This window comes from Zalophus californianus, chromosome 3 (genome assembly GCF_009762305.2).
Source record: "Zalophus californianus isolate mZalCal1 chromosome 3, mZalCal1.pri.v2, whole genome shotgun sequence".
NCBI classification, from domain to species: Eukaryota; Metazoa; Chordata; class Mammalia; order Carnivora; family Otariidae; genus Zalophus; species Zalophus californianus.
In genome coordinates, this window is record NC_045597.1 from 161514363 (window position 1) to 161534045 (window position 19683).

The following is a 19683-nucleotide window of genomic DNA, read 5'->3' on the forward strand; positions in this document are numbered from 1 at the left end:
GCTGCACCAATTTGCATTCCCACCATTACACAAGGGTTCCTTTTTCTCCACACCCTCTGTAACACTTGTTATCCATTCTGATAGGTGTAAGATGAATTTTCATTATGGTTTGGATTTGCATTTCCCTGATGATTAGTGATGCTGAGCAGCTTTTCACATGTCTGTTGGCCATGCGTATGCCTTCTTTGGCAAAATGTCTATTCAGGTCCTCTGCCCATTTTTAAATTGGATTATTTGTTTTTTAGTGTTGAGTTGTATAAGTTCTTTATATATTTTGGATATTAATAATAAATATATATAATATATATAGTATTATATATTATATATATAATATATTATATATATATCAAGTATTTGCAAATATCTTCTCCCATTCAGTAGGTTGCCTTTCGTTTTGTTGATGGTTTCCTTTGCTGTGCAAAAGCTTTTTATTTTGGTGTAGTCCCAATATGAAACTTTTCAAACAGAAAAGGTACATTTTCTTTTTATTAGTCATGAAGTAAAGCATCTTTCAAGCTGAATTACATTATACTTATTACATGATACATAACCACAACCAAGCCAGTTTGAAAAAAGACACATTTCATATTTTAATTTATTCAGTAAGGAGGCATTAAAAATAAATAAAGGTCTTTGCCCCCTTCTTTCCTATTCCCTAAATTTTATGTTTAAACCTGATATATATTTTATAACACTAAAGTAATGGCTGTTTCTGTAGAAGAGCTTTTTAAGATAATGATTATAAACGCAACTAATTTGAGAAAACAGGAAATAAACACTTTCACCTGCTGGTTTCGAGCTCATTACCTCCTTTGTCATTAAGATGATAATGCTAGACAGATTAATGTTTGGTTATGAATTGCAGATACAAGTTTTAACATTTTCCATAATCTTGAGAAAATTTTCAGTACTCTGTAATCAAAAAATCAATTCCAAATATACCTGTACATATCTTATAAAAATACATTTAAAAACAAGAATAGGAAAAATTCTAAATACTGGACCATTACTACACTGAAGGTGAGCTGGCATTATGAAGAGGCTTTGAGTCCTTTATCTTTTTCTGGATATTCTTCCACATCAGAGGAGAACATCAACTCTGGGAGAGAAAATGAACAGATCATACTCAGAATGGTTTCCCAGTACCTCAAAAAGTTTAGTTTTAAACAGTCTCTCGAAATATTGACATATTTAATATATATAATAGAAAGCCCTCAAGTACAAATAACAATTCTTGATAATGAAATCTGATTTAAAAGGTGAGTGCATGACAAATGTGCAAGTTTTGCATTTTAAAATGTTCAAGTTTTAAATGTATTGTAAACTGCTGAAAAATAAAACATATATAATGGAGACAATATAATAACTCTTACCAGAAAACTTAAGTCACTTAGCTAACCCAGGGTCATTAAACAGCTGAAAGGTCTAATTCTACAGTGACCATGGTAATCTACAATGGAGGGACACATGCAGACCAAGCACATGGAACTAACATGAGGCGTGTGCCAGGATATCTTAAATGTGTTATCCCACCTAATCACCACAACAACCCAATAAGCAAAGTGTATCATCCTCATTTTATATTTACTCTTTTTATCCACATGGAAATAAAATGTTATATGACTCACAAAAGAGAGCAGGATTCTGGAAATATTTAGTAAGTAACACACTCTTTGTGATTGAGGCTCAATACTGCAGAATCCCAACCACAGTGTAGAATGTTATTAGTTGACATATCTATATTTAAACTATTACTTAGCATAGATGTGTAATTTATCAAAATACTAAGAAATATAGAAAAAGAAGACCTTAGGAATTTAATAAAATAAAGTCCTTTGATATAAATATTAGATGAAAAATTCCTTGAATGATTAAAAACTATGCTGAGTGAAAACAAAAAACAGCAAAATAGGTAAAGCCTAAGACGACTTTTAAAAAGACTTTAAATATACCAAAGGGAATAAAGCAACTGAATATTCAGTGAAGGAACATGAGAATTATGATGCAAAAAGCTACATTCATGAATAAAAATGCACCAGATTACATGTTTTGTCTTGGTTTTTACAAATGGAAATATTGGGATGGTTCTCAATTCTAAGACTTCTGAGGTTGTAATTAGTTGATCAAATTGCAGTAAAAGGCTCAGGATTTAAACCAATCAAGAATAAAACCATAACCAAAGTCCAGAAAATATCAAAGAGATTCAATGATGAAACTGCGGAACATCTGCCAAGGAAATAAATTTAGCACTTCTAAAGCAGTGTGCTCAAGGACTTTCAGTTTGCTAATACGATTGATTCCTCTTCTCCAGGTGTTCCAAAAGGAGTCTAGGGACTATAGATTAGTAAATCTCACTTTGTACTGAGCACGCTAAAGCTAGGATTACCAAATACTTCATTAGACAATGCGGGGTGAAGAACCTGGGTCAGGTAGAGGAGGACGTAAGAACGAATATGTGTCTGACAACGGCTACACAGATGAAGCATGGTTTATTTCAAATTAAGAGATACTTTGATCAGAAGGAAACTAGGAGAAATGAAGAGCAAAGACTACAAAATACTTGAAGGATTCCAAGAAAAGAAATACCTCTTAAATACAATTATGCACACGGGTGAGAGGCAACTTTCTTTAAGTACTTTGAGGCTCCGACTCTCTTAGATACTCTGCTTATCTTGGCATTGTTTCTCTACTTTGTTGTCACTCCTCCTTATATTATTTTATTTTAAATACATCTTTGTTATCAGAATATCATAAGCTAGATCCATTAAAAGAACATTTATAAAATCCAACAGATTTCATGATACTCTTATGCTATTTTTTCTTTATTCTTTATTTTTTTAAAGATTTATTTGTAAGAGAGAGCACAAGCGTGCACATGAGCGTGGGGGGAATGCAGAGGGAGAGAAGCAGACTCCCCACTGAGCACTGTCCAATCCCACAATCCCAAGATCATGACCTGACCACCAAGATCACGACCCAAGCTAAAATCAAGAGTCAGACACGTTCAACCGACAGAGCCACCCAGGTGGCCCACTATTTTTTCTTTAATACCTTCACTAAGATCCATGCCTGGCATATAAGACAAAAAAAGCCAAGACAGTCCAACCAGAAGGGCCACCACCAGATTCACCACAATCCAGGGCTGGAGAACCTGTTCCTCGACACCTGCTGCCCTAAAGGTATAGAAATACTCATTAGCAATATCTTCATTTGGGTTCATATATCCAAATATATCTATTTAATGAACTTTAAAAATATAGCAGTCCTCACCTAGAGAAATAACAAGTAAAGCATGAAATAAATATATCTTATATAATTCCCTATAAAATAACTACACACACACACACACACCATGGGAACAAAGTTTCAAAGGTTACTGAACTCTAAACAAATATGCTTTATACATTGATGTAAGTGAAAATTTAGTATTGCCAATTTTTCTAAGTTTCTCTTTCAACTACTGTGATGCTACTCATGTCCCTACCCACTCTCCCAAAAAAAGACTGCCCCTCTGACTTTTGTGAATTGGACTCTCAACTCGCCCGTGAGCCTCGTGACTCTGATCTATGGAGGTTGGCTCTCCCTAGATTGCCCTCTTTCTAGCATTGCTTGGTTTTCTGACTCCATCCCAGCTACCCACTGCCATCACTACTCTGGGGTATTAGACCTCCTGACTGGGAGTGAGGGTATAGGGCTTCTCTAGTTCATTGTGTATGACTGATCTTATAACCGTAACTTAACAGATCTAAAATAGATTTTTATAAAAAGGATTCATTTCATTAAAAATGCAAAGATAAATAACAATAGTTATCCACTAACCAACGTAATGGATATTTTCTTGCCATAATTTTGGAAACAAAAACAGGGCCTTCATTATTATTTATAAATGAGAAAATGTAAAAGAATGAAGGATAAGAATAGTACCATTACTCCCATTGTTGCTGTTATTACCATCAACAATTGCTAATGCTATTGTGAATCTTACCAGAGGCTACCATTAACAGAAGAAGGTGTGTAAAGATGGATTCTGTCACTTGTCATTTGCTGACTCAGAGATAATACAAGAGCAGTAAAGTACACTGAGAAAAAGACAAATGAAATTACTAATAATGTATTTTTAACAACTCAGTTTATTTTGAATTTATAGATTACTGTAAGGTCAAAAATAATCTACATTTTGGGGGATGATGACATAAAAGAAATTCATTTGATCAATTTCAGTAGGCTAGCTAGTCTTATTTTATTTTTAAAGAATACAGGTACAGAAGGGTATTCTGAGATGCTCACTATTTCATCATTAGAAATTACAAGAACCTAGAAGATCTTTTAAGAAAGCAAATGACTAACTCAAGGTCTTAAAACTAGTTTTATTAATATTCTCATAACTTAGAACAAAATGTATCAAAAAGATACAAAATAGTATTTGTTACTGAAATGTCATGCCAGCTGAATCTGTTTGCTATCAAGTAGAGATTACAAAATCAAAACATTAAGAAACAGAACAAATTCAACTTTTAACAGTTATCTAGATCTACCTCTACTGAAAAATAATTCTATCAAAATTACACCGGTCATGTTTTCTTAATTGCAAATTCCACTGAACATCTGTAAGTAATGTTTATAAGTAGTAATAATATAAAATCTTTCTAAAAGTAAAATTAAACTTTTCCTGGTTCAAAATTACAATCTAATTCAAGTATTACACAATTATCAAATGAAAGTATTTACTCACAGAAAGATGCTAAAGCTGTTGGATCCAGGGCAAGAAAATTTCGGATTGCTACTGATGTTTTAGCAAAGTCGATCCTAGAAAAGACAAAAGCCTCCTGTCACAGTGCATTGGTAAACTTCTCATAAAACTCTCTTGATTACAGTTTTTTCCTTCTCTGTTCTAATGCTACCACATAGTCTATTATTAAGCTTTAAGTAGCTACACCTTATACTAAATACACAGGAAAGAATATCTTAATTACAAAAGACACAAAACATTTACTAGATTAATATTTAGTCAACATTCCTTTGGAGTTAGACACTCTAAAGAAACAAATTAACCTTGATCTGCAAAATTTCTTTAGATTCTACCTCTTTCTATTACCCATATCATCAGGCTGTATAAGTTGCTGTTTTTCTTAATGGGTTGAATTATGTTCTCAAAGACATGTTGAACTTCTAACCCCTTGTACCTGTGAACGTGACCTTATTTGGAAATAGGGTCTCTGCAGATGTATCGAGTTAAGATGAGGTCATTTGAAGGGGCCCTAATTCAATACAACTGGTGTTCTCAAAGGAAGCGAAGAGACACATGGGGAAGACCACCATATGACTACAAAGGCAGAGGTTGGAGTGATGTGCCTACAAGCCAAGGAACTCCAAGGACTGCCAGCAACCACTGGAAACTAAGGAAAGGTGTGGAAGAGACTCTCCCACCAGCCATCCAGAAAGGAACCAACCGGGCCGACACCTTAACTTCAGACTTCTAGCCTCTAGACTGAGAGAGAATAAATTCCTATTGCTTTAAGTCACCCAGTTTGTAGTACAGTTAACCCTTGAACCACACAGGTTTGAACTGCATAGGTCCACTTATAAAGATTTTTTTCAATAAATATAGTGCAGTACTGTAAATGTATTTTCTCTTCCTTATGATTTTCTTCATAATTTTTGTTTTTTCTAGCTTACTTTCTTTTTTTTTTTAAGATTTATTTGAAAGAGAGCGAACGCATGCATGCACCAGTGTGGGAGGGGCAGAGGGAAAAAGAGAATCCTCAAGCCAACTCCCCACTGAGCGCTGAGCCCACCATGGAGCTGGATCCCAGGACCCTGAGATCATGACCTGAGCTGAAATCAAGAGCCAGCCGCCTAGCCAAGAGAGCCACCCAGGCACCCCCAGCTTACCTTTTTAGAAGAATATGGTATATAATACATATACTAAATATGTGGTAATCGACCATTTATGTTATTGTAAGGCTTCTGGTCTACAGCAGGCTATTAGTTGAGTTCCGAGGGAGTCAAAAGTTATACATGAATTTTTGACTTGCAAGAGGTCGGCACACCTAACCCCTGCGATGTTCAAGGACCAACAGTACTTTATTACAGCAACCCTAGGAAACTCATACAATACCCAGAGTCTCACCTATACCTGGTTCAGGTGATTTGGAAGATGATATTTGGGACTGTTTTTGTTGATTATATTTGGATGAAATTTTAGACTTAGAGTTGATGCTGGAATGGGTTTAGATTTTGAGGATGCTTTCGTTGAGAGTATTCCCATCCCCTCCGCCCCCAACAGAAACAGACGGGCTTTTAAAAAAAGTCAAAATAGAATTAATATATTGTAATTCTATTTTGAAAACTGTCATAGTCAGGGACATATTTTGCTCAACATTTCCACCTGAAGAAAAGTTAGAGGGATATACAGTCACCATAGTCTTACCTGTCAAAAGTTGAAATTGTACTTAGAGCTAAAAGCAAGTAGAGAAGACTCTGGAATGGATATGCTAAGGTCTTGTACTGTTGCAGAAGGTTTGAGAGGTTAGAAAGCTGATCTCCTGCTAGAACATATATGAAAACAATGTTCCACACAGCGCAGCCGGCCAAGAAGCCATGAGAAAAGAGACCAATCATCCTGAATGGAAAAGGGTTTAATTATTACACATGTATGACTAAAGTAAAAAGCTAAAATATTTTTTAAATCTTCACATATAAGTATAAAACTCAACATTTCAAAAAAGTAAAAACAAGCCTTTTCTTTTTATTACACTGATAGGCAGATGATTTAACTCCAATTAAATGTTTTAAAAATATACCTATTGACTGTTTTAAGTTGTCAATTTTGTTAACAATATTGAGCTATCAACAGTTTTTTTTTTTTAAATGATGGAATATTTATTTTAAGAAAAGTCCAACACAAGCAGCCACCTGAAAGCCCGGTGCACCGACAGTGCCACATCTCTGGTTGTCCAGGAAAGCTTCATGTCCATTGACACCTCTATATTTTCTGTGGTCTTTATCAACTCTGAACGATCAGCAGCCTGGAATCGCCCTACGTACATATTACACAATTATTAACAACTAGCAACAGAGAACGCTGGCCATCTTTTTATCTTATTTCACACCATTAGAACCCTGGGACTGAGATTTGTCTGTTTTTCTATCTAAAAATTCTCCCCGATCTAGTCGCTATTTAAGAAGGCTCTTTTCTTTTGGTTGCTTAAATATGCTATCTTTTTATCTTTAGGGAAAATAAACAAAGTCCATATACTCTCCTCTCATCCTAAAACAGATGTTAAAGTAACAGTTTTTGGAAATCATTTATATTTAATGAAATATAAAAAGGAACTTCCCACTCAGAACAAAGTCTAGAAACCCCTAACATGACATAATCTACAAGTCTAATTTTGAGACTTTAGAAGTTTATTAAATGTCAACACTACAAAGTTAAGTCGATGTTTGAAAACACTTTGAATTTCCTAGGAAAAGATGCCAGTGTGTATAGCATGGCATTCTGTGACGACAGAAAAGAAAGAGGTTGTCTCATAAACTTGAGAAGATTCCTTTGACAAGTGTCAGTTCAAGGGTCAGCACCGCAACGCCGTGTGCACAGCTTTCTCCTTGTACTGTTCACAAGGCTCCTTCTTGCAGATCTACCAATCTACAAATGAACTACAGGAAGCAGGAAAGGTTCTTCAATTACCTTTGCCAAATCTGGCTGTCAAGTATTTTGGAGGATGAAAGAGAGATGCAACACCTAATTTTCCCTAAGAAAAGAACTTCTGGGCAGACAACAGGTGTCTTTTATGGTCAGTTACTCTAGTAGGGAAGTTTCTGTGCTAAGGAAAACAAGAGTAAAAATGAGGATTGAATGACACTGCTTAATAAACAGACTATGAAAAAGATAGTGCTTAAAAATGAGGATTGAGTGATACTGTTTAAAAAGAGAAGTAAATAAATAAGCAACACAGTATACTAGTCAAAGCACTTGACTAGAAGCCATGAAACCTCCACTCAAGTCCCAATTCCGCACTAACCAACTGTGAGACCCTGGCGAAGTCAGCCTCCCGGGATCAGAAGTTTCTCACTGGCCAAGAACTTGAAGATCCCTTAGATGACATCTTACAGAATAGAAATTCTAGAATGGTGTACATGAAATTTAAATTATAAAGTTTTAGGACTAATGTTTATGGTTCATTTGAGTTCTTTAGGCAGCACACTCATAGCACATCCACGAGATATATATAGTCATGATCATGCTTTCTGTATGTTTTTCTTAAACACTGCAAATGCAGTCTTATATCCATGCACACTATACAATGTCAGAACTACCTTCCAAAAGAATCTGGAGCTATATGGTTGTATTTCTTATTTAATATGGTAATACCATCATGTATCTTCTCTCATTTATTTTTAATTATAACATTTATATTATTACCTGCCCCCCCCACCAATTGTGGAAAACTGGTAAAGTACAAGAACAAAGCAATGGATTAAGGGGGGGTTCGGGGGGGATTTTCTAAATTACCCACAACCCCATAACCCAGAAAAAACAAGCATTAATATTTTGGCATATCTCCTTCCAGTCTTTTGTCCTACACATTTTTCTATAGGTGAGATCAAACTACTTATGTCTGTGTTTGTTTTTCATTAAATCTTTCCAGGAAATAAAAAATTCTCCCTAAACATTATTTTTAATGATGCAGATTTTACTATATAGATATACGATAACTGACTGAAATCATACACCTTCTATTTTATATTTGTTTCCAGTTTTTCACTCTCAAGAATAGTATGATGATTAGCTTTGTGTTTAAATTTTTGTCCATATCTTTATTTCCCTAATTCAGATCTCCAGAAATATCATTCCTAAATCAAAGGATATCCTTGTGTAAATCCCAGAAAGCTCATGTTCCAAAACAAGAACAACTTACGGCTTTTTTCCACAAACACTTTGCCTACTGGCTGGCTAATGCCAGTGGGCGCAGTGAATATAGACTGTTGTTCTGGGCCGCTTTGCTCATAAGTAATTATGTCTTCATCTTCTACACCCAGTTCATTGGCATACTGTAATTCTGCTGGCTGGGTTTTCCTATAATCAGGAAGAATGTAAGAAAACGGATTATTGTTGAATTTTTACAGACCCACATAAGGAGGTACCTGTAAAAGAGGCTTGGACTTGGGAGTCGAGATATTTGGTTTTTACTTAAATGGATCTGTTCTTTTTTTTTTTTAAATTTTAATTTATTATGTTAGTCACCATTCATTACATCATTAGTTTTTGACGTAGTGTAACACGATTCCTTGTTTGTGTATAACACAAATGAATCTGTTCTTAACTGTTATGTGCAGCAAGTCACATACATTTCCGTGGGCCTCCGTTTTCTCATCTGGAAAATGAAGTGACTGAACTAGATTTATAAGGTTCTTTCCAAACTTAAAATGATAGGATTCCATATAAATATTGATCACTATTTATAGGGTGATTTCTAAATACAAACAATAGTGTTATATAACTTCCAGTGTACTTCTTTAAAGTATGCCATTCTGTTTTATCCAACACTTAATTTCCTATACTAAAATACACATTTTTATTTATTGCTGAAATAATCATAATCTGAATTCTATTAACATGAGAAAATATATCACAATAGCCTACTTTATTAATATTATCTTCAAATTTCAGTATCTTTAGTATTTAATTTTTGCTACTTATATAATATTTTCTATTGATGTTCCTCTTTTTTAGAGATAGCTCCTAGGATCTATAATTTAAGTATTTTACTTCTTCAGTTGTTTACTCTTTTCAAATTTATCAAAAAGTACTTTGAGAGCTCTGAATTAAGTAGCACAGTATCCCTGAAGAATATTTAGGACAAATAAATTCTTACTTTGTCTTCCTTCGAGGTTTTTGAATAACTGCCTCCTCAGCTGGCTCCACATCAATACCATTTTCATTTCGTAATAAAGATGAGCTACATGTCTTCTTTTGGGTTAAGGAAGTCTCCACTTCTGAAAATAAAGTAGATTAACTTTTCAAATTACTATCATGTAAGAAGAAAAGTAATATATAAAACTTACAAGACAACTTTAAAAATTTTAACTGGGCCAAAATTTTTTTGCCATTTTACTAATTTTTGTAATTTTATACCTCTAAACACCAAAAATTTTGAAATTGCAATGCCAAAAAATATGAAAAAGTTAACTAATCCAACACCCAGAATGTTGGGAGAGACCCCAGATTACCCACAGTTCAGTGATTCACCCAAAGGACTCATGGAACTCAGAAGTCATTACACTCACAAGTCCTCACATTCAGTTACAGTTTATTAGAGGGACATGACATAAAGCAAAATCAGCAAAAGGAAAAGGCACATGGAGCAAAGTCCAGAGGAAACCAGGTATAAGCTTCCAAGAGTCCTCTATCATTGGAGTCACACAGGATGTGCTAATTCCTCCAGCAACAAGTTGACATGTGTGACACTTTCTCTACCAGGGAAGCTCATTACAGACTCGGTACCCAAGGCTTTTATTGGCACCTGATCACAAAGGCACCCCCTGCCTAGCACATACCAAAATTCCAGAATCCCAGAAGCAAAGCAGGTGGTCAGCATCTGGTCAACAAAATCCTATTGTGTACACAAATGCACAGTAAACCACCCTTATAATTTAGGGAAAGTTTTATATCAATGTAGGAACTATTTACCAGCCAAGTTCCAGAGGCCAGTGAAGAGGCAACCTTGCAAGCAGCCTTTCTAATGAGAGCAGTTTCAGGCCTGCTATGTTAACTCCTTCTTGAGCACAGGGTATTAAGTTTAAGTAAGTCAATGGAGTCTTCTCATCTGCTAGCTACTTCCTCCAATCTGAAAATACTGGTAATGGCTTCCTGGAAGGTCCTCAAAGCCCCCAGAATTCTATTTTAATAAAATACTTACAGCTCAAACTGGAAATACAACAGAAGTCGAGCCTACCACAGTCATCCAGAACCAAACCAAACAAAAATAAAACAAAAATATAAACCCAGAAATCTATAAACCTATACCTGCACAGGTGGGTACATTCTGGAATGACAGTGACAGGTGCTCTTTGGCCCAGAACTTGGTTGGGTCCTGAATTTTCTAAAAATGGTCAACTCATTTCTGTAAATACATTTTTCATAAATTGTAAAACTAGGTACTGGTATCCATCTTGATTTTCACATTTGTACCCTAACTGAATTAACTAAGATGGTAGCTTTAATTCAACTATTTTTACTGCCAGTAATGAAATAAATCATAAAACTATCTGAGCATCATTTCTCTCTTTTTCCTCTCTTCTGCCCAGGCACTACAGTATCCCACTTCAACTTGCCTCTAAAAACTGTGCTCCATTCTATGGACTTTCCAGTTTCTGCCCTCTCCTCCTATAATTCTTTCATCCAATCAGGATTCACTGTTTTCTAAGAGTAAGTAATTGGTCAGGGAAATTATTTTGTAACAAATTATTCATCAGGGGCCGATGTTAGTAGGAAAGAGCTAATCTCCCAATCTTTATTCCTTCCTTTCTTTTACTCTAAGGAAATCGTCTTTCTTCTAGTTACTATAAGTCATAATGCTCAATATTATTATGAAAAATTAATAAAATATAAATGAAGAAAGGAAGATAATAAAAATCATCCCTAGGGATGCCTGGGTGGCTCAGTTGGTTAAACGTCTGCCTTCGGCTCATGTCATGATCCCAGGGTCCTGGGATCGAGCCCCACATCGGGCTCCCTGCTCAGCGGGGAGCCTGCTTCTCCCTCTCCCTCTGCCGCTCTCCCTGCTTGTGCTCTCTCTCTCTCTGTCAAATAAATAAATAAATCTTTAAAAAAAAAATCATCCCTAATTCTTCCTTCCAAAAAATCTAACATTGTCAACACTTTGCTATATCCTTCCATTGTTTTTACTATCTATACAATGTGTTCTGGGTAGAATTGTGTTCCCCTGAAAAGTATGTTCAAGTCCTAACCCTAGTCCCTGTGAATGAGACCTCATTTGGAAATAGGGTCTTTGCAGGTCTAATCAGTTTAGGGTGAGATCAAGCTGGATTAGGATGGGCCTGAAATCCAATAACTCGTATCCTTATAAGAAGAGCAAAATATGGGGGTGTCTGGATGGCACAGTTGGTTAAGCACCTGACTTGGTTTCAGCTCAGGTCATAATCTCAGAGTAACAAGATCGAGCCCCACATCAGACTCCATGCTCAGTACGAAGTCAGCTTAAGACTCTCTCTCCTTCTCCCTCTGCCCCTCCCCCTGCACATGCCCATGCACTCTCTCTCTCAAATAAATAAATCTTTGAAAAAAAAAAAGAGCAAGATATGGACACAGAAGCACATTAAATAGATAAAACGTGATTTATTTAGCCAGTACCACTTTGTTAGCTATTGGTTATTACCAGTTTGTACTCTTATAAATGATGGCACAGTTAACATCCTTCAATTATGGTAGCTACTATAGTTACTTCTCTTCCTAAAAGTTCAGGCAGGCTATACCAATTTATGCTCCTGTCAGCAGTAGATGAATGTACTCCTTTCTGATCAACATTTTTTATCTAACACTTTTGAATTTTATATGCTGAAAAAAGATTGCCAATTACTATTTTGTTTACCTTGTGAATAGTGCCTGGGACAATGTAAGACTCAATAAATGATGACTCTTCTTTCATTGTATTATTGTTAATACTGAATCTATCCTTACCCTATTGACCTGAAATGTCCATTTTATCATATATTAAATTCTTATACACACCAAGATTTGAACTTTCTGTTTTAATCCTGAATTTGTATCCCTTCCCTCATAATATGTGGACATATGACCAAAAGAGACCCTCTCCAGTGTTCTTGACTTAAACTACTGGAGTTACACTAATGGTAAAAATTTTAATAAAGAAAAAAAAAAACCAAAGGGATGTGGGTGGGAAAAAATGGGAACAGAGAAGTTTGTAATCATACCCCCAAAATCACAGCTACTATCACAACCTAACCTTGGTTTCTTCACATACCAAGAGATAGCCTCATCTTCTTCTGTCTCCTTTGAACAGGAGCTTCTTCTGGATGTTCTGTGGATTCTTTAGTTGGTGGCTCACTGCCCTCAGATGGCCTGCGAACAGAAGCCTGAACAAGGCCTTCCAAAGAAGCACTACCTACAGAAAAGCGGAGTGGGAAAACAGGACAATTTGAGCAGAGATCACACTCAGTCTTAAAAAGATGAAAAAAAAAAAAGGGAACTGGAATGGTTCCTAAAGGATGATTAACTGTCCTTTGTTACCTCTTTACCTATAAGAATTGGTCTTAACCTACACTTATATCAAATTATAAATTATAATAAATTCAGTACTTGGTATATCAAATCAATACTCAAAGTTTCTTTCTTTTTTTTTTAGATTTTATTTATTTATTTGAGAGAGAGAGAATGAGAGACAGAGAGCACGAGAGGGAAGAGGGTCAGAGGGAGAAGCAGACTCCCCGCTGAGCAGGGAGCCCGATGTGGGACTCGATCCCGGGACTCCAGGATCATGATCTGAGCCGAAGGCAGTCGCTTAACCAACTGAGCCACCCAGGCGCCCAATACTCAAAGTTTCTTTTTACTATATCACTACATACAGATCCAGATATTTTCACATCTTAAGACTTATAAAAGGCAGCAAACAGAGTGAAAGGACCAGTGAAAGCCTGGTGATGGGTATTAAAGAGGACAAGTTCTGCATGGAGCAAACAATGAATCATGGAACACTACATCAAAAACTAATGATGTAATCTATGGTGACTAACATAACATAATAATAATAAAAAAAAAGAATAAAAAATAAATAAAAAGAAAGGGATTCTCAAGGAAAAAAAATGACTGAGGTTTCAAGCCTGAGTGAGCAGGAGAGTGGGGAATTCCATGAACAGAAATCTGTGAGAGGTAAAAATTGATTTCTTGTTGAAGGTAATGATGAATTCTGAACATGCTGAGTTTAAGTTATTGACAGAACATCCAGGATTATTAGTGGATAACGAAGACAAAAAGAAGTTCAAAGAACCTGCTCATTACAGAACCTCCAATACATGGATGCAATGGCCCTGCCTTCAGACTCTTGCTCTAACAGAGATCCTCTGACTGAAACGAGGGATCCAAGGACCTTGTGTCCAGTATCCCATTCAAAGGTCTGGAACCAATCATAGCTTAAGACAATTTATGCTTTCTAGGGATAAAAGACCTCAAAGAGTTCATGAATGTTGTGGAAATAAGAGTTTAAGTGGCACAATTCTTTATTTCATGGATGCTTCTACACACCCTTCAGGCTGCCCACTGCCTTATTCTTCACTACCACCTGGAATCCTATTACTTTAAACTGACCTTGATTCTATCCTCAACACAGCAGTGACTTGGGACTGCTGGGGCCTTGCCTCTCCCTGATCTGTGATGTTTGTCATTCCTGAGGTCCTGAAAGACTTGTGATCCCACACAAAAAAGAACAACTTCTTACCTGGTGTGTTTTTTGTTTTGGGCTTCTTTTTCTTAGGACGACTAAGTGGAATATCATCTATAAAAGAGAAAAAACAACAGAAAAGGCTGCCTAAAATTCAATGCAGGCAACAGTCAAAAGGAACTCTTAGTAGGGAAGACCTTTCCCTCTCTTCCCTAGGTCCAGCCAACTTCTACACATTAGGGGAAGAAGACAAGAAAAATGACAAATTTGGGGGTGCCTAGCTGGCTTAGTCAGTAGAGCATGCGACTCTTGATCTCAGGATCCAGAGTTCAAGCCCCATGTTGGGCATGGAGCCTACTCAAAAAAAAAAAAGGAAGAAATTGACAAAGTCAAAGAAAGCCCTATAGTGTGGTGCCAGTAGCTCACTGTTGGTCAGTAATATTGGAAACTGTGACATTTCTAATATCAGAAAAGTGGACTCACAAAATATTCATCTGATCCCCTACATTTCCCAGCCCCCTTGCACTTAGATGTGGCCTGTGACTGGTTTGGGCCATACACTGTGAGCAGAACCGATCTGCCAAAACACTGAAAGAGCCAGTGAGTAACTCTCCAACTTTCTCTTCCTTTGCTGAAGCATGTTAAGATGGCAGAAGCACAGAATGGAAGTAGCCTGAATCACTACATCATTAGTGAAGAATGGTGAAAGACAATTGCCCTGGATTCCTGCCACAGTGCACTTTGCATTAACCAGAGATAACCCTGTATGATATTAAGTCAGAGATCTTGAGGTTACTATAGCATAACCCAGTCTATCCTGATTAAATGAGACAAAAGAAAATGTAGTCCCTATTACAGAACTATAAACTAGCCAATGGTTATGTTCTGGGTGACTCCATTCAGGAATGAATCAAATATCATACAACTACTGTTACATATCAAACCTCATTTAAAAAATAGGAGTCATAAGATTATTTTGATAAAAGGATATTGCAATATTATAAATTATACCATTCAGATTCAACTTTAAGAAAAACATTAAGGAATCAAATTAACTTTTGAACTCCAAATTTTAAAAGTTTTACATTAAAAGTGAACTAACTCACCTTGATTAGCACTTTACATGACACCGACCAAATTTAATTGGACAAAGACAAAAAAAGAAACTATTAATTAGAAATCTATTATATTGTCAGACTGAAAACTGACTTAGGTCATTATAAATTTAAAATAAAGTAAGCTTTCACACAGTCAGCTAGTTTATAAACTAGCTTATTCTTTGTAAGTAAAAAGCAAATAAAACCGCTAACAAAATAACCCCAATATTTTCTGAACTTACATATACATATTTCCTACTGTCTATTAATAAAGTGGATTAAGCAGATTAAGAATTCTTATTTTGTCACTAATTAAAATCAGCTTAAACTCTGAGGAAACTATTCTAGCAAACAAAAGAGGATCAAAAGTCTGATAAACAAGATATTAAAACATTCAGAATGGATCCAATATCTTAACCATGTTGACATTCAGGCTTTGAAACAGAACATTTAATTACAACTGTTATCCTAATGATTCAAGGATTTTTTACCTTTAAGCTTTTAGGAAGCCTTATCCTAAAATTTTCAAGAAGTCTTCTCTGAATTATTATTAATTTTGCAATGGTACTAGTCAATTTTTTCACTTGATTCATTTTTCATTTTTAAAACTCAATGATAAAATTACTGTAACTTATTTTTACCTTGGCACAGGTGGAAGGGCTCGTGGAGGACGCTATGGGGAAAAGAAAATTGCTTGTAAGTAAAAGTCTCAGAGCATCTTTACTTCATGTACTTCAAATCTTTTGATAACCTTGTTCATCCAATGAAACCTAGGAAGTACTAATGAGAATCAGATGGGCAATTCTAAATTTGTTTTACCATTTCTAAATTTCATATAAAATTCCTTCCTTCCTACACTCCTTTCTATCCAGAGACCAGGCTCTGCTCTAAGGACTACAAATACATTCATGAACGAAACAGAGAAATCCCTGCTTTTATGGTACTTCCATTGTACTGGTTAAGTATTAGAAGATTATGAACACACACACACACACACACACACACACACACACACACACACACACGCGCGCGCGCGCGCGCGCGTGAGGGAGGCTGTGGAGTGCTTCTTTAGTTAAGCAAAGTCTCTCAGAGATATTTGAGTTGAGACCTGAATAAGGAAGGAGACAAAGGGGAGTAAATACAAAGCCTTTTAGGAGAGATAAAAGGTTTCAGATAAGAGGCCAGTAAAGCTGTAGCAGTTACCAAGGGTAGGCAGGGACCAGATTAATTAGGCTCTTGAGGACAAAAGGAAGATGTCCAGAGCTCGTTTTAATTCAATGAGAAGCCAACGGAGGTTTTAAACCACACAGTAACATACTTTTTTTTAAAAAAATCACTGTGCATACAGCATGAGGAATTCGTTTCAGGGCACAGAGAATTAAAAAAGACACACCTTATAAATGATACTTTACATGAAAAGAAAGGTTGTGTTTGCAGTTCAGAGAGATTACAGTTGAGAAGCATTTTGGAATCTTTCAAAATAAAATGCTAACAGAAATGCCTCGAAATCAGTTTAATGTTCCAAGTGTCTCATGCGGCTTGCAGAGTACATTGACTCAAAAGGGTTACATTATAGATACTCTTAGTTTGTTCTACGACCGTCCCATTTAGCAATCCATTCGTTCGGTGTACTAATACAAATGCTACGAGATTAGGACAAAGCAGGCTGTCTTAACACTATCCGGTCATTAAAATCACAACTGGAGAAGAACAACAGTCATAAGAAAGAGCTAGCGCAAAAATGCTACGGATCGCGTTCTGTCCAAGGATTCAGTTCACACGACACTTCCACATTTCAAAAGTCCCGCAAAAATGACGTGTCACCCACCCACAAGGCCAACCTCTGAGCCCCTCAAAAGTCGGACGGCTCAACTGAACACAAAATCCTAATAACTCAAACGTAACTAAGGCTCGCTTACCACCTGCTTCTTTCCCATTGCGTCTAAAGCCGGGCTTCCCGGCAGCCACCCGCCGGCAGCCAGGGGCCCAGAGCTCACAGCCCGCCCCGTGCGGGCTCCTGCCCCGGCGGGCCGCGCGCAGGCGCCATGCGTCATCGGACGGCGCCGCACTGGCCGCGGTGGCGCTCAGCCCCTGCTCTGCAAGAGGTGGGCGAGGGCCAGCCCAGGGAGCTGGTCGGGCCTTTGCGGTCTATCCTTGTGGAAAGGGGGACGTCGGAGTAGGGGCTGACATGCCTGGGAAGAGAGACTCCAGCGGGCGTGGGGCAGCAATCACGGTTCTACCCATGGTTTTCCAAGTGGTTGCAGTGATTTGTTCGAGGGAGGTGGGAAAAGACCATGATTAAAAAGTCTCCACTCGGAAACTGCGATCTCTTTCCTGGGTGGCTAAACGCCTTCCGGGAGGAGTCCGCAGGAAAGACCGAACTGGCAGTCCCGGAACACTCAGGGGCTGGGAAGGCAACGTAGAGAGGCGTCGTCATAGCAACATGGACACTTAGGCCCCCGGAAACTTGACGCCCGGGTCCTCGCCGGGCTCCGGCAGTTAGGGTCCCGGCCTCGGGACGAATTTCCATCGCCCGCTCCGGTCCAAGCCTGTGAGCATCATCAGAGGGGCGGACGCGCAGACACCAGGAGCAGGGCTCTCCCTCTGCGAGCCCCAGACCTGGGCATCGGCCCCGCCCCAGGGGCAGCCGAGGCGTTAGGACAGCACCCTCTGTTTCCGACACTTCGCGTGGCGGAAAGCGCCCCTCACCGCTCACCGGGAGGGCCTCCAGCCGAAGCCCCGAGTCCGCTCTCATGGCGCTCTCCCCACCGGGCTCCCTCAGCGCAACCGCCCGCGGCCGGAGCTTCGCTCCCCGCGCCTCTGCCTGTGGGACCTGCGAGAGGCGGGGGCTACCCGGTGTCAGGTTAGGCCGCAGCTCTGGGGGCTGGGTCTCCGCCTGCCTTCGCTGGGCCATGCCCCGCCCTCAAGGCGTCAGAGTTAGGGAGGGGCCGGGTTAGCCCTGTAGACCGCAGGATGGAATCACTTTTTTCAAGCAGTGACGTAATGAATCGGGAGGGCAGCCAAGGGCCACGAGTGAGTATAGATACTGCTAAAATCCAAACATGCTGTTGGTACCAAGAACTGATGATCAGCAAGGCCAAGACTGCCTGGAAGAACCAGGAACTGATAACCACTAGAACCAGAAGAGGTCTGGTCGGGCTAAAGACCGATTAAACTCCTTTAGATAAAAAATAATAATAAAATAAAATAAAAATAAAAGGGGAGGACTTCTGTAGCAAACTGTCAGATTCTCCAGACGCTGATTCGTCTTCCATGCCTGACTGCATTTGAAAGGCAACCTCCCGACTGATCTCGACAAAATAGAGACCCCTCCAGTGCTTGAACATAATAAGCAGTAAGCACCCAGAGCTGACCCCTACCAGACTGAGTTTTCCTCTCAACTAGGCACTCACTGACTGACTTGCGTTTGGTTCTTGAACTTCTCACCCTTGCATCTCGTTTATTGTGTGACTTTGTATCGTTTTTTGTGTGGCGTATGTGAAGCCAAGTTAAACAGGCAGTGAAATGTCATTCAGTTTGGAATCCTACACCTGTTAAAATTGTGTAAACCCTGCTTTATGAGTGAATAAAGCTGACATTGTGGAAAGACACAACTCGTGCACCGCCTTTGTAGGGTGCTAGAGATGCCCCCTTCTCCCCCCCACCCCCCGCCAAGCCCAGTGTTTGAGGATGGGTATGTATTGATACAAATACCAGATTTCTTCCAGTTGTGTGTGTGTGTTTGTGTGTTTGTGTGTCTGTGTGTTGATACAGGCAATTCTCAAAATTTTACCAGTTGCTTATCCTCCATCTCGGTAAGTCACGTTTGGGAAAGGTTTTTCTCAAAAAAAAAAAAAAAAATCCAAACAAACAAACAAACCCACAGCATAAATCAAATCCAAGTTCATGTATCATTAAAAATGACTTAATTTTCTTTGGTTGGGTTTTTTTTGGTTGGGTTTAATTTTTTCTTGGGTTTTTTTTTTTTAAAGATCAAGCAAAAAAACTAAAAATATTTTGAAGTATGCACTTGGTGTGTTTTATAATTAGGAAAGATTGGAGGGGTAGAGGGGTAGAGTGTGGGTATGGGGAACATTAGAGTATGATGCAGAGCACAGGTACAGGGGCAGCAAGACTGACTGGAAGTCTCAAGACCTAGGGAAGAA

General features: G+C 38.1%; 1 protein-coding gene across 4 annotated transcripts; it reads right to left on the bottom strand.

Moving 5' to 3' along the window:
• Positions 1-474: 474 nt before the first annotated feature.
• TMEM237 (transmembrane protein 237) lies at positions 475-19115 on the bottom strand. Of its 4 annotated transcripts, none has more exons than XM_027591109.2 (13): positions 18234-19112; positions 16159-16190; positions 15527-15537; positions 14478-14534; positions 13008-13148; positions 9879-9999; positions 8922-9079; positions 6916-7039; positions 6431-6622; positions 4733-4806; positions 3986-4079; positions 3052-3173; positions 475-1099 (listed from the first exon to the last, which is right to left on the bottom strand). In XM_027591109.2, exons 1-13 carry the CDS (start codon positions 18429-18431, stop codon positions 1032-1034), a joined length of 1392 nt encoding a protein of 463 aa, XP_027446910.1. In that variant the 5' UTR covers positions 18432-19112; the 3' UTR covers positions 475-1031. The 4 variants fall into 4 exon arrangements, 3 of the variants coding, with proteins under 3 accessions (XP_027446910.1, XP_027446911.1, XP_027446912.1); XM_027591110.2 differs by lacking the exon at positions 18234-19112 and adding an exon at positions 17437-18222; XM_027591111.2 differs by having other exon boundaries at positions 964-1099; positions 3052-3168; positions 18234-19115.
• Positions 19116-19683: the final 568 nt, after the last annotated feature.